At 40.6% G+C, this 13,228-nt stretch overlaps 3 protein-coding genes across 3 annotated transcripts; 2 read left to right on the plus strand and 1 right to left on the minus strand.

Annotated features, from left to right (window-relative positions):
• The first annotated feature begins 596 nt into the window (after positions 1–596).
• Positions 597–4,386, plus strand: pex11b (peroxisomal biogenesis factor 11 beta). The gene is made up of 4 exons (XM_028964130.1): positions 597–853; positions 1,949–2,064; positions 2,292–2,493; positions 2,658–4,386. The coding sequence occupies exons 1-4, from the start codon at positions 798–800 to the stop codon at positions 3,067–3,069; spliced, it is 786 nt and encodes a 261-aa protein (XP_028819963.1). The 5' UTR covers positions 597–797; the 3' UTR covers positions 3,070–4,386.
• A 2,309-nt stretch (positions 4,387–6,695) lies between these two features.
• Positions 6,696–8,288, minus strand: aunip (aurora kinase A and ninein interacting protein). Its single transcript, XM_028964694.1, has 3 exons — positions 8,074–8,288; positions 7,794–7,917; positions 6,696–7,387 (listed from the first exon to the last, which is right to left on the minus strand). Exons 1-3 carry the CDS (start codon positions 8,155–8,157, stop codon positions 6,696–6,698), a joined length of 900 nt encoding a protein of 299 aa, XP_028820527.1. The 5' UTR covers positions 8,158–8,288.
• Positions 8,289–8,593: 305 nt separating this feature from the next.
• vps28 (VPS28 subunit of ESCRT-I) lies at positions 8,594–13,167 on the plus strand. Its single transcript, XM_028964067.1, has 10 exons — positions 8,594–8,675; positions 9,095–9,148; positions 9,228–9,256; positions 9,361–9,398; positions 9,972–10,061; positions 10,440–10,545; positions 10,619–10,720; positions 10,931–10,984; positions 11,124–11,215; positions 12,471–13,167. Exons 2-10 carry the CDS (start codon positions 9,109–9,111, stop codon positions 12,589–12,591), a joined length of 672 nt encoding a protein of 223 aa, XP_028819900.1. The 5' UTR covers positions 8,594–8,675; positions 9,095–9,108; the 3' UTR covers positions 12,592–13,167.
• The last annotated feature ends 61 nt before the right edge of the window (positions 13,168–13,228 follow it).

Consider the following 13,228-nt stretch of genomic DNA (forward strand, 5'->3'; position numbering starts at 1 on the left):
AAAAATTCTGGACTTCATTTGAAGGATGGAGAAGAATTTACACCAAACACAAAGATGTTATACAGGATAATGTTCGAGGGAGAGGCCTAGCAGTTAAGGAAGCAGCCCCATAATCAGAAGGTTGGCGGTTCAAATCTCGATCCGTCAAGATGCCACTGAGGTGCCACTGAGCAAAGAACCGTCCCCACACACTGCTCCCCGGGCGCCTGTCATGGCTGCCCACTGCTCACTCAGGGTGATGGGTTAAATGCAGAGGACAAATTTCTGCCTTTCTAATTGGAACATCACAATATACCATAATACAAATATACCACTAATTGTAATGAAACTGCCTGATAACAAAGATTTATTTATTATCCATTACAAGCTACATGGCAACACTTTATGTAGACTTTTCTTTTATTTTTTTTTTTGTATAAAAATAACTAACTGAACCGTTTTGGAATATTTGGCATATTATTAATTTGTCAAATCTAAATAAACTAAACTAATAAGAAGAACTTATCGCATAAACGTTTTAAAGGTTAACATTCCGATTTGGAGTTTGTTTTGGAGTTTCCAGCGAGGACTCGTAAGTAATCTCGCGAGATCTGACTGCGGTACTTCCGGAGGATAGCACAGCTAACTGCTAAATCTGTCGTAGCGTCCCATCAGCAGCGCCCCGAGCGAGCGTTTCTGCTTGGGTTTTCAGCCTGCGGGCCTGCTGTTGCTGCTGCGCGTACAGTGTCACTTTAGGGCCATCGCAGCGTGGCTCTTCGGTCCGCGGAGGAGCTCAGTAACTCAGCCCGAAATACAGCATGGAGTCATGGGTTCGGTTCAACGCGCAGAGCCAGTCCAAAGAGCGGCTTTGCAGGTGAGCGATACTACACGTTCTGGGTCGTGTCTGCATCGCATTTCTGAATAGTCTGCAAATGGATGATGAGCTTCTGGCAGTTTCCTATTTTGAATAGGATTATTATGGGTGGGTAGTAGTAGCCTAGTGGGTAACACACTCGACTATGAACCAGAAGACCCGGGTTCGAATCCACTTACAACCATTGTGTCCCTGAGCAAGACACTTAACCCTAAGTTGCTCCAGGGGGGGGACTGTCCCTGTAACTACTGTTTGTAAGTCGCTCTGGACAAGGGCGTCTGATAAATGCTGTAAATGTATTATTATGATCATTTTTCTATGCAGCGCAAAGGACCGTTTGTAAAGTGCTTTTAGTGAAAAGGACAAGCAAGAAAACCAAAGCGTTTATAACAGTCATATTTTCAGCTTGTTTTCTATGCAACTTAATATAGGATCCTGTGTCTAAGTATAAAAATTATGTGATGACTGACTTTAAGTTGAAATTCAGTTGAGCCTGTAATGGGTTCCACTTATTTTTCCTAATTTGTACAAGAAGATTTTGAAGCAATGCTTAGGTTTATGTTAAAAAGGGTGGTAGTAGCCTAGTGGGTAACACACTCGCCTATGAACCAGAAGACCCGGGTTCAATCCCACTTACTACCATTGTGTCCCTGAGCAAGACACTTAACCCTAAATTGCTCCAGGGAAACTGTAATACTGATTGTAAGTCGCTCTGGATAAGGGCGTCTGATAAATGCTGTAAATGTAAAAAAAAAAAAAGGGGGAAACATTTACAGCAATTCAGCCATATCTAAATGCATATAAAAACCAGCAAAATAAAAGCCTAGTAGAAATTTCCCTTGCAGATTGTCAGTGATGTTCTTACTGCACACTCTGTTTCTGTCGCATGTTTTTGGTTTATATGAAACATAGTATCCAGTGATTGTCTGCTTATAAAACCACGCTAACATGTGAACAGTGTCTTGCAGATTCTGCTGAAAATTAAGAAATTAAGTCATGTAGTCTCTCTACAATTCCTGCTAGATTATAAACTGAATTTTAGCAGCCATGTGGTGAAGTGGGTCCTATTCCTGCTCTGTATTTTCCTCCTGACAGGGCAGTCCAGTACACCTGCACGCTGCTAGGCTACACCCTCCAGAAGGGGGGCGCTGCATCTAACCTCCTCACCACAGTCAAACAGCTGGAGTCTCACTTAAGCTTGTCCAGGAAGTGTGAGTCAATGTCTAAGATAATAATACTGATATCTTGGACCAATCCAGGCCATTAACAAATGATTGTGGGAGGAAAATGTAAGACTGATCCCAATTGTTTCATGACTCCTGTACTGTGTTTTTTTTTTATTTGTTTGTTTTCCCCCCACATAGCTGTTAGTCAGGTGTGGGTTGTTTTATTGGGGTCACACGTTTTGAAGTTTTTTTTTGTGTCTGGCTTCTTTCAGTGCTGCGCCTGGGGAACTCTGCAGAGGCACTGGAGGCGGCAAAGCGGGCGGTTCACCTGTCAGACAGCGTGCTGCGCCTCTGCATAACCGTGGCTCACCTCAACAGAGCCATGTATTTTGCCTGTGACAACATGCTCTGGGCTGGCAAAATGGGCCTTCTGCCCAGACTGGACCAGAATAAATGGAGTCTGAGGTCTTTCAGGTGTGCGGAGAGATTAAGGACATGTTTATTTAGTACCCTGGGTCTCTCTTCCCATTTCTCCCTTCTTTGTTGCTTGCTTTCTCCTGTTATTCATTGCCATGAAGTAGCTGATGCCATGTTACGCAAAGAGTACTTACTTTTTCCTCTCCATCCTCACTCTGCAGGTACTACTTGTTTGCACTGATCCTGAACTTGGCCCGGGATGCATATGAGATACGAATGCTGATGGAAAGGGAATCTCGCAGCGCTTCTTTATCCAAAGGTTCTCTGTCATCTAGCCCCACCACTCTGTCCCCACTGAGCCCTGAAAATGGTGATTTGTGCCCCTCTCCATCCACCTCCTTGCCTCAGGTAACGGTTCATGTGCGCAAGCAGCTTCATTTGCTGGCGTTTGTCCTGAGGAACAACCCACCCCTCCTGCTGGATCTGCTGAAGAATCTCTGTGACGTTTTTATCCCACTAGACCGGCTGGGCCTCTACCCAACAGGCAATGGCTGGGTGGGGGCTTGTGGTCTGGCCTCCTCTGTTCTCTCAATCCTTACCATCCTCCACCCGTGGCTCAAACTCAAACCCTGATCTGTCAGACCAGTACCACATGCACAGGCTTGACAGGGGAAAGCTTTGGGCTGAAAAGGGCTGGGAGTTGTGTCTGTGTATATGTGTACAGAGTACAAGGTATATTTGTCCATATCTATGTGTTTCTGTACTAATTTGAGCTCACACAACCATGTTTAATCTGCATGTTTATAATTTCAAATGACTTTGCAAACACAATAATCTCCCACCCACACTGCAGAGATGACATGCACGTCTGAGTGATTCTGAGTCACATGGCTGAATAAGATACTGTCACCAGCAGGCAGTGCTTTCTTGGAATAAAGGAAACTGCATTTTGTTTCTTTTTTTTTTTCTTCATTATTTGTGCTGAGTCTTTAGATGAGTTTTTTTTTTTTTTTTTTTTTTTATGTTAGGTCTAATAGCACCTATTTAATTTAAGCATAGAAATGAGTGCTCTAATCAAACAGGAGAGCTAAATGAAGGTTGCCCCTGCTATAACCCAGTGAGGACTGAATACATTTTTCCCCTTTACATAATTTACTGAGTTCCCTGATCTAAGTGCTTATAATGGGTGGTGCAAGTTTGGTAGGTTGAATAATAAATACCATTAAAATGATTTACATCTAATTAATATGGTGCATTTCAGAACACAGTTATGACTGAATGTCTGCCACAGGTTTTGGCATTTAATGCAGTGTCAATAGACATTTATCAGGAGAAATGTTGTATTTGTTTGCTACTGGAATCTGTTTAAAGTGTAAATATGAAATACAGTGTTCTACTTCTTGATGTCACAGTTTAACAGAAATGGTTGGGGATTACAAACACTGTAAAATGTACCAATGACCCATCCAAAATTAACCATATGCACAGAAATGGTGTTGTAAATAAATTAACAAAGTTTTGGAACTTGGGCTTTTTTCTTTTTGAAGACAGTACAGATAAATGTACCCTCAAATGTATTGTTATTATTATTTTGATGTTCACCCACAGATGACACTGAAGATGGTGGTAAAGAGTACATTTTCTGGAGAATGTTGAATGTTGAAAAGATGTATGTTTGGTAGGCTTGTAGGTAACACACTCTGCCATGAACAAGACAACCATAACATCACAGGTTCAACCACCATTTACTATCATTATGTCCCTGTGCAAGACTCAACCCTTAGTGGCTCCATCTCATAAATTACTAGATTATCTCCCTGTTTCTCCCCTTCTAAAGCTTTTTGCCACTAAGCATTTTAACAAGTTTTACTCTTAAGAATTAATCACAATTAATTAGTTCAAAATTGTGTACTTTGTTATGGAAACATTAAACATTCAAATTAGTAACAATAATCGTCTGATCTACTCTTTTGCTCTTGGTGGGTGCTTCTGGAGGATGTGGGTTCACTAAAATCCTTGGAAAATCAGCTTTTTAGACCAAATGACAAACAAAACCAAAATCTGTCTAACTGAAAGTATTAAATGGCCTCCTCCCATCATCTGACCAATGATTAATTTCTATACTAGTTATTTTAGACCGTGCAGCTTTTGACACCATATTTTTAACACCGCACCATTCTTTTAAATACAGTGGGTTGCAAAAGTATTCACCCCCTTGAACTTTTCCATATTTTGTCACATTACAGCCACAAACATGAATCCATTTTATTGGATTTCCATGTGAAAGACCAATACAAAGTGGTGTACACTTAAGAAGTGGAACGAAAATCATACAAAATTCCAAATATATAACTGAAAATGGGGTTATTCAGCCCCCTTTGGTCTGAGTGCAGTCAGTTGTCCATAGACATTTGCCTGATGAGTGCTAATGACTAAATAGTGCACCTGTGTGTGTAATCTAATGTCAGTACAGCTGCTCTGTGACAGATTCAGAGGTTGTTTGAGAGAATATTGGGAGCAACAACACCATGTTGTCCAAAGAACACACCAGACAAGTCAGGGATAAAGTTATGGCACAACTGTAAACCTACCAAGAGAAGGCCGTCCACCTAAACTCACAGGCTGAACAAGGACAGCGCTGATCAGAAATGCAGCCAAGAGGCCCATGGTGACTCTAGACGAGCTGCAGAGATCTAGAGCTCAGGTGGAGGAATCTGCCCAACTATTAGTCGTGCACTGCACAAAGTTAGCCTTTATGGAAGAGAGGTAAGAAGACAGCCATTGGTAAAAGAAAGTCCCGTTTGCAATTTGCCACAAGCGTGTGGAAGAAGGTGCTCTGGTCAGATGAGATCAAAATTGAACTTTTTGGCCAAAATGCAAAACGCTAAGTGTGGTGGAAAACTAACACTGCACATCACTCTGAACACACAATCCCCACTGTCAAATATGGTGGTGGCAGCATCATGCTCTGGGGGTGGTTCTCTTCAGCAGGGACAGGGAAGTTGGTCAGAGCTGATGGGAAGATGGATGGAGTCGAATACAGGGCAGTCTTGGAAGAAAAGACTTGAGACTGGGGTGGAGGGTTCACCTTCCATAAAGACAATGACCCTAAACATAAAGCCAGGTACACAATGGAATGGTTTAAAACAAAACATATCCATTTGTTAAAATGGCCCAGTTAAAGTCCAGATCTAAATCCAATCTAGAATCTGTGGCAGGACCTGAAAACTGCTGTTCACAAACGCTGTCCATCTAAACTGACTGAGCTGGAGCTGTTTTGAAAAGAAGAATGGGCGAGAATTTCAGTCTCTAGATGTGCAAAGCTGGTAGAGACATACCCTAAAAGACTGGCAGCTGTAAATGCAGCAAAAGGTGGTTTCTATAAAGTATTGACTCAGGGAACTGAATAATTATGCACACACCCACTTTTCAATTATTTATTTGTAAAAAGAAATGTTTGGAATCATGTATAATTTTTGTTCCACTTGTCAAGTGTTCACCACTTTGTGTTTATATGCTTCTTTCATGTGGAATTCAAATAAAATAGATTCATGTTTGTGGCTGCAATGTGACAAAATGTGGAAAAGTTCAAGGGGGCTGAATACTTTTGCAACCCACTGTAGACTAGAACAGCTAGTTGGCAGATGTGGATCAGCCATTTTGTTTCAAGTACCTGGTTGTTCACATCTCAGAGGACCTGACCTGGACTAAGCATGGCAAAAAAGCAAGACAGTGTCTATACCACGCAATCCAAACGATTTTTTTACTGTGGTGCTGCAGAAAGCATATAAACACAGAACAATCAGGATCATCAGAGACTCATCTCACTCCAGTAACAGTTAAGATTTGCTAAAATCAGATAAACGCCTGTGGCCAGAACAGAGGGGGTTCTATCCTCAGAAGAAACCAGAAGATAAAACCAATTTTTGACAAATCTAGGTGTTCTGGACAATGACCTAAATCAAACAGTCCCAAAACCTGAATGATCTGAAGGTCTGTATGGAGGAATGGGCCAAAATCCCTGCTGCAGTGTGTGCAAACCTGGTCAAGATCTACAGGAAACTGTAATTGTTCCTGTACCAAATATTACGTGTTCATAGTGTCTTCTCTGTTATATTGAGAATGCATCAAAACACAAAATAAACATATTAATCAAACAGTCAACACTTCTGCTCAACTAAGACACAAAATCACTGCCAGTTAGTAATTTGATATGTTAGTTAGTGATATTATTATATGAAACTGGAGGGGTGAGCTGCTCAGTGCTTAATCACTCGATTGCCCTGGGAGTCCTGAGTAAACAATGCTGCAGCCTCAGGCTCTGATTCTGTCTCCTCCAACTGTGAGTTTGCCAGCAGGAGATCAGGTGCTGCGCCCATGCTGATGTGGATGGCCAGGTCCCTCAGCGGGCTTTGTGACAGGTCACCCCGGTGTGTGATTACTCTGAAGCCCTCCGAGTCCTGAGTAAATAGCGCATCCGGGGCTTTAGCCTCATTTGAAGGGTCACATATTGGCATCCTTGGTGAATGAGCTCTCAGCACACAGGGTGCAGCCTTGTGGGCAGGGCTACGGGAAGGAGACCTGCCCCGCTGCACATACTTTATTGCTGGTGTGGGTAACGGGCAGTTTTCTTTCCCAGAGTGCTTTGCACAAGACCTGTATACAGAGGTGACTATTTCCTGATTGGCACACAAGTTCCAAACTTCAGCCTGTGGCCATGGTAAATTTTGGGTTGTTTCAGGCTTTGTCTGGATGCATGCTGGTGAGCCACAGCTACGCCCAGCAGTCCTTTCCACCATCTCTGTGTGCATCACTGGTGACCTGGTGCAAGGTTCAACTTGGGACAAGGACCACTCCTCTAATGGATGACATCTGTGTTTTGTTGCCGTGTGCCTCTCTTCAGGTGATGCCAGAAGCCCTTTTGGCAGGACATCAGTCTGCACAAAGGATTCTGGAGGAGCATAAAAAAAAAAATTCTATTTAAACCTTTTATGTCCATAATCACCAATTATTCCAATTGTTTTGTTGTTCAAAAAAATGGAGACACACCACATAAATTCTAGTGAAAGTAAACACATTCTTAGAATGATGGGATTGTCAAAGAGAAAGTGTTACCCTAATCTAAGGGGTGTTATGTTTTTATTTGACAAGAGTTTATCTTATTCTGGACAACAACAAAAAAAAAAACGTTAATGAAGCCAAAAGTTTTATTTTAACCGTGTTCTCTAAAAATTTGACATGTAATGTCTTCGAATCTTTAAAACTATTTTAAAATGGAAGGGAATTCCTAACCCTGTGTTGAGATCTTAACATTCTACAATGATCCTCTACAGCAAGCCTCCCATTTTTATATGCACCTCGTATTTTTGAATGTTCCTCGTCACGCCGTCGCCTGAAGAACGCCGACAAGATGGACATCTGTCGGGCCGGCGGCGCCGTGCGGAATTTGGCCTGTGCGTGGCTCAGCAGACGGCGCCTCTGCTGACGGAGGGATGAGAAAGTAGGCGATGAAGCGGCTGAACGCTCCGAGCATCAAACAATCAACACTTATGCTCAACTAAGACATAAAATCACTGTCAGTTAGTAATTTGATATGTTAGTGATATTATTATATGAACGCGGCCGCTCACATGGTACCTGTTTTTTAGCCTGAAGTTCGGAAGTGTCGAGCCAGTCCTCGCTGTCGCGCTGGACTGCAGACAACTTCGCGCTTTTCTTCATCCTCTCTCACTTCACTCCTGCTCACATGCGCCTTAAATAAAATAAGATTAAAGTTGCCCACAATACACTGCTGACGGTAATAAACTTTTCTTTCGTCAAGATGAAAATCACCCACGCCGTGTTGGAGAGGTGAAGCTCTGTTTACGCGCCACGAATTTGAACATAATGTTGCCAGATCTATGGTTCATCTACGTTTAAAATACTGCACTACGTCGTGAAATACTATACAAATATGATGGAAAAGTTTTCTAAATTTGAAAACAAAAATATTATTAAAATAATATTTGTATGATGTTCACCCATAGATGTGGCGTTGGCTATAGCAGAGACATACATGGCCACGGAAGGCTGGCTAATAATTACAAGACATGGCAACCCAGAGTTTTTTGTTCATCTGGCGTGTTTAAGTGACCTGCCTAAAATATGACGTCAGCAAATCGCGACGGGCGCATTAGCGTTACGCAGGCAGAGACTGTACAGACATCGGTGGTGTTTTGTAATTTTTTCTGATCGCCTATGTAAGTTTATAAATCGATTTCTTCGACGAACATCGCGTTTTTCGGTAACATTTTTTGTTTTAGGTTACGTTCGTCACTGTGTTGCTGGTTGGGCACATTAGCATTTCTGTTATTTTCTTGATACTACATCTTGCTTTTTCTTTAGGCAATTGTTCCATTTAGACTGTAAATATTTGATCATACCCACCAGATAAAGTGTTGGCGTTAATTGATATTCCTAATGATTGAGTTTCTTTATAATCGAGGCCTGTATTATTTGTGTTATTTCTCTCCCGGAAGTGTTTTAGACTGCCATCCATTGTTTTCACATTGTTTTCATTTACTCACTTGTCTCGAATGGTATCTGTATGCGTAGACTAAATATGATTAAGTAGTAATTATGTGAGTTGTAATCTTTTTTATTAAATTATATTTGATAGATTGTACTGTCAAAATGTTTCATGGAATTCCAGCCACAGGCGGATTGGGAGGTGGTGAGTGTTTATACATAAAGACACAAAAAAAAACTGAGGGTGCCTGGAACATTTCTGATTTTTAATGTTTTTTTTTTAGCCCCTGCAAATAAACCAGAACTATATGAGGTAGGTGTCTAGTTTTAAACATGATTGCATAAGAAGGTAAAGAGAAATTTATTAAGAGTTATTATTACTACATGTTTTTTTGCTTTTATTATTCCAATTTACAGGAAGTGAAATTGTACAAAAATGCAAGAGAACGAGAAAAGTGAGTAGTAAAAAATATATTTCACCATATTGGGGTAGTGGTGGCCTAGAGTGTAAGGAAACAGGACCTGTAATTGGAAGATTGCTGGTTCAAATCTTAAACTGTCAAGATGCCACTGAGATGCCACACTGAGCAAAGTACCATTCCCATACACTGCTCCCCGGACACCTGTCATGGGTGCCCACTGCTCTCTAAGGTGATGATTAAAAGTAGAGCACACATTTTGTTGTGTGCACCGTGTGCTGTGCTTGCTGTGTATCATAATGACAACAACTTCACTTTCATATAACAGATGTTAAGTTGACTTGACTAACCTGTTCTTGTTGAAGTACGTCGTTTCAACAATGTACTTAATGAAAGAAGACATAGTCTTGTGTTATTTGCTAGATGTAATACTGTTCAGATAAATGTATAGATTTTGTTTTAAAAAGTTTCTCAATTTTTTTGGTGTACTAAATAATTAAAATAGTATTTATTGCAACTTTTTGTTACTTCTGAAATACAAAACCAATAAGCATGCATGTGTCTGATCTCTCTACATAATCTGAGGTATCTTTATGGTTTGTCTAAAAGGTATGACAACATGGCTGAGTTATTCGCTGTGGTGAAGACCCTCCAGGCTCTGGAGAAAGCTTATATTAAAGACTGCGTAACTCCCAATGAGTGAGTGCTAAATTACTCATAATTAAGCAGTTGTGGCCTAGCGAGTAAGGAAGCAGACTGATAACCAAAGGCTTGCGGGTGCAATTCCCGACCCTACAAGTTGCCAGTTAGGTCTCCTTGATCAAGGTACTGTCCCCACACCCTTTTCCCAGGGCACCTTTCATAGTTGCCCACTGCTCACTAAGGGTGATGGGTTAAATGCAGTGGACACATTTCGTTGTGTAAGATATGTGCTGTGCTGCTGTGTATTGACAATGACAAAAACAGTCACTTTATAAATCAGTATACTTTTTTTTTTTTTTTTGTAACAGCTGACTCCAGTTTGACTGACAGTTCTGACAAGGCAGTGTGTAACGTGTACCACCCTCTGTGCTATAGGTACACTGCGGCATGTTCCAGACTGCTTGTGCAGTACAAAGCTGCTTTCAAACAGGTTCAGGGCTCAGATGTGGGCTCCATTGATGAGTTCTGTCGGAAGTACAGAGTGAGTCAATAGCATAATTTGGATGTGTGCTTGGGAAAATGAAATGTATGTAAAAACATGTTTTTCTTAATAGCTTGACTGTCCATTGGCTATGGAGCGAATCAAAGAGGACCGACCAATCACCATCAAGGATGACAAGGGCAACCTGAATCGTTGCATTGCAGATATTGTTTCTGTAAGGACTTATTTTCTTTGTCATCTTTTGATCATAAGAAATAGTTATTTGTTCATCATGGGGCCCATGCGGCAATCAGCAGTTTTCTATTCCAGCAGTTCCATTAGAAAGATCGATTCATCCTTTGATGAGGATGATGCAGGGAATGAAGGGGATTGGAATAATGACACATGAAAACTTTGACTCTGGTGTCTCACTTTGCTTTTTCAGCTCTTTATAACAGTGATGGACAAACTTCGCTTGGAAATCAGGGCCATGGATGAGGTACTCTCTAAACGTGTGTGTGTGTGTGTGTGTGTGTGTGTGTGTGTGTGTGTGTGTGTGTGTGTGAGAATCTGAGATTACAGCTACATGTACTACTAGCTTGATGCTATGACGCTGTATGCTTGATTGACTGCTTTAGATCCAGCCAGACCTGCGGGAGCTAATGGAGACTATGAACAGAATGAGCAACCTGCCACCGGAGTTTGAAGCCAAGGACAAAGTGAACCTGTGGTATGAAATTCTTGATTGTGACATAATAATCTGTTGACCTATGCTCTGTGAGGTTAGAAACAACTCATGGTTATCTATTAGCACTGCCCTACATTCAGTGAGATATTCTGGGTTGTTTGGATTACAAATGCAAAGTATCTGTGGTTGCTTGTTTGAGTCACTTTGACCAATATGAAGACAAGAAGTTGTAATGCAAAGGAGCATTTTATACCTCTCAGAATGGCAAGGCAATTATATACTGTAGAAATATATATATACTGTAAGCAAAGAAGCAGTGATCTACTGTAGCAACCATATTGGTGGATTTACACCTAGGTACCAGGGTTTAACCCCTGGTTAAGTGTCTTGCTCAGGGACACAATGGTTGTAAATGGGGTTTGAACCTGGTTCTTCTGGCTCATAGGCTAGTGTGTTACCCACTAGTCTTTTACCACCCCCCAGTAATGTGTAAATGCATAATTAATCTATGTCCTCATGTCTACATATACTTTCATGTATAATGTAATGTATGTAAGTTTATGTGGTTTTGTAGTGTTTTATATTTGTGCTAGTTATATGCATGATAGTTGATGATTAGCAGAGGTGTGCACAGCAAAATGCATATGGTATTCAGAGGACGTTAATTTCTAAAATCGCTGTATAGAGATTAGTCTAAGCGTATTACTAGATTTAACCTCCACTTCACTGTGTTTTAAGTTACAGACTGCATTCATTGATTTTACTTATCAGCAAGCATTGAAATTGTATTAATCATCCAGATTGTTACAGATTATCTGTGTTTCATTCACAATGATTACCACAGACCTTAAGAATATATTCAAATTGAACTTTGGGTGTCCTGGCTGACCAGGATAAATCTTGGGCTACATATGTCATCCGCACTTGTACAGCACTTTGGTCAGCTCCTTTGTCATGTTGAAGTGCTTTATAAATAAATAAATATGGTGTGGTATACACATACAAGGAAGGAGTTCAGCATCTGCCTGATTCCTACCAGAAACTGTTATGACACAACAGACACAGTATACACAAGGAAAATTATGTGCTAATCAGCCTTTGTACTGAAAATATTGAAGCAATTACTTGATTGGTGCCTGCAGTTTAATAAGCTTGAAAAATCTATTTGAAATGGACTTTTCAAAAAGATGTTTCACACATGAAAAGTTGTTTCTGATGATGACAAAATTAGGTTACATAAGCAGATGGTCTATGCTATGTCATTATTCCTTTTTTTTCCCCACCTCTCTTCTCTAAGGCTAACCACCCTGAGCAGTATGTCTGCTGCTGATGAGCTGGATGATTCACAGGTTCGGCAGATGCTGTTTGACCTGGAATCAGCTTACAACTCCTTCAACCGTTTCTTACACTCCTCTTAAAAGACTTCCCTTCCTTGCCATAAATTCTCCTTTCCTCACCATTACTGTCCATTCTTCAGTTATGTGAATGGTTCCACAACTTTGTCACTCTGTTTTATCTGCAATGGAGACTAAGCCAGCGAGCATGTGACATCTGATTCCAGGGTATTATGATGTCTAGTAACAAGCAGCTTGTACAAGAGTTATCCAGCCGCATTTGCCTGTATTTGATTCTTCACTATTCTGAAGACTAGAACTGTACTCTAGACTGTGCTAGAACTTGTTTTCTTGGCTTCTTTCCCTGAGGAATTAACCAGTCACTTTTTGAACACGGTGAAAGAAGCATCCAGAGAAAAAAAAAATCACTGAGGCCTGTTGGTGGATGGAATTTAGTTTGGATTAATTTCCTAGAATTTATTATTTGTTATTCAAAATATGTTTTCAGTATTCAGTATAAAGATATAATAAATAAATTAAAAACTAAATAAAATTTGGTATTTTTTTTAAGGAATATGTTGTATGCCATAAAAGTTTTTAAAAGCTTTGCAATAAAAAGCCTGAAACTTACAAAATAAATTCATCATTGAAATGTCTTAATTAGGTGCCCTAATTGTCTCATTTTATGCTTCTTTTGATTGATGTCTCTGTCCCTAAACTC

Source organism: Denticeps clupeoides, chromosome 20, assembly GCF_900700375.1.
Source record: "Denticeps clupeoides chromosome 20, fDenClu1.1, whole genome shotgun sequence".
Taxonomy (NCBI): Eukaryota; Metazoa; Chordata; class Actinopteri; order Clupeiformes; family Denticipitidae; genus Denticeps; species Denticeps clupeoides.

Excerpts from the sequence above, each read along its gene's own strand:
- pex11b (XM_028964130.1), top strand. The coding sequence starts at position 798 with ATGGAGTCATGGGTTCGGTTCAACGCGCAGAGCCAGTCCAAAGAGCGG. Across the intron at positions 854-1,948 it reads TCCAAAGAGCGGCTTTGCAG|GGCAGTCCAGTACACCTGCA; the intron begins GTGAGCGATACT and ends TCCTCCTGACAG. Across the intron at positions 2,065-2,291 it reads CTTAAGCTTGTCCAGGAAGT|TGCTGCGCCTGGGGAACTCT; the intron begins GTGAGTCAATGT and ends GGCTTCTTTCAG.
- aunip (XM_028964694.1), bottom strand. The coding sequence starts at position 8,157 with ATGAAGAAAAGCGCGAAGTTGTCTGCAGTCCAGCGCGACAGCGAGGAC. Across the intron at positions 7,918-8,073 it reads AACTTCAGGCTAAAAAACAG|CAGAGGCGCCGTCTGCTGAG; the intron begins GTACCATGTGAG and ends TCCCTCCGTCAG. Across the intron at positions 7,388-7,793 it reads GGAACATTCAAAAATACGAG|AATCCTTTGTGCAGACTGAT; the intron begins GTGCATATAAAA and ends ATGCTCCTCCAG.
- vps28 (XM_028964067.1), top strand. The coding sequence starts at position 9,109 with ATGTTTCATGGAATTCCAGCCACAGGCGGATTGGGAGGTG. Across the intron at positions 9,257-9,360 it reads ATAAACCAGAACTATATGAG|GAAGTGAAATTGTACAAAAA; the intron begins GTAGGTGTCTAG and ends TCCAATTTACAG. Across the intron at positions 10,985-11,123 it reads AAATCAGGGCCATGGATGAG|ATCCAGCCAGACCTGCGGGA; the intron begins GTACTCTCTAAA and ends TGACTGCTTTAG.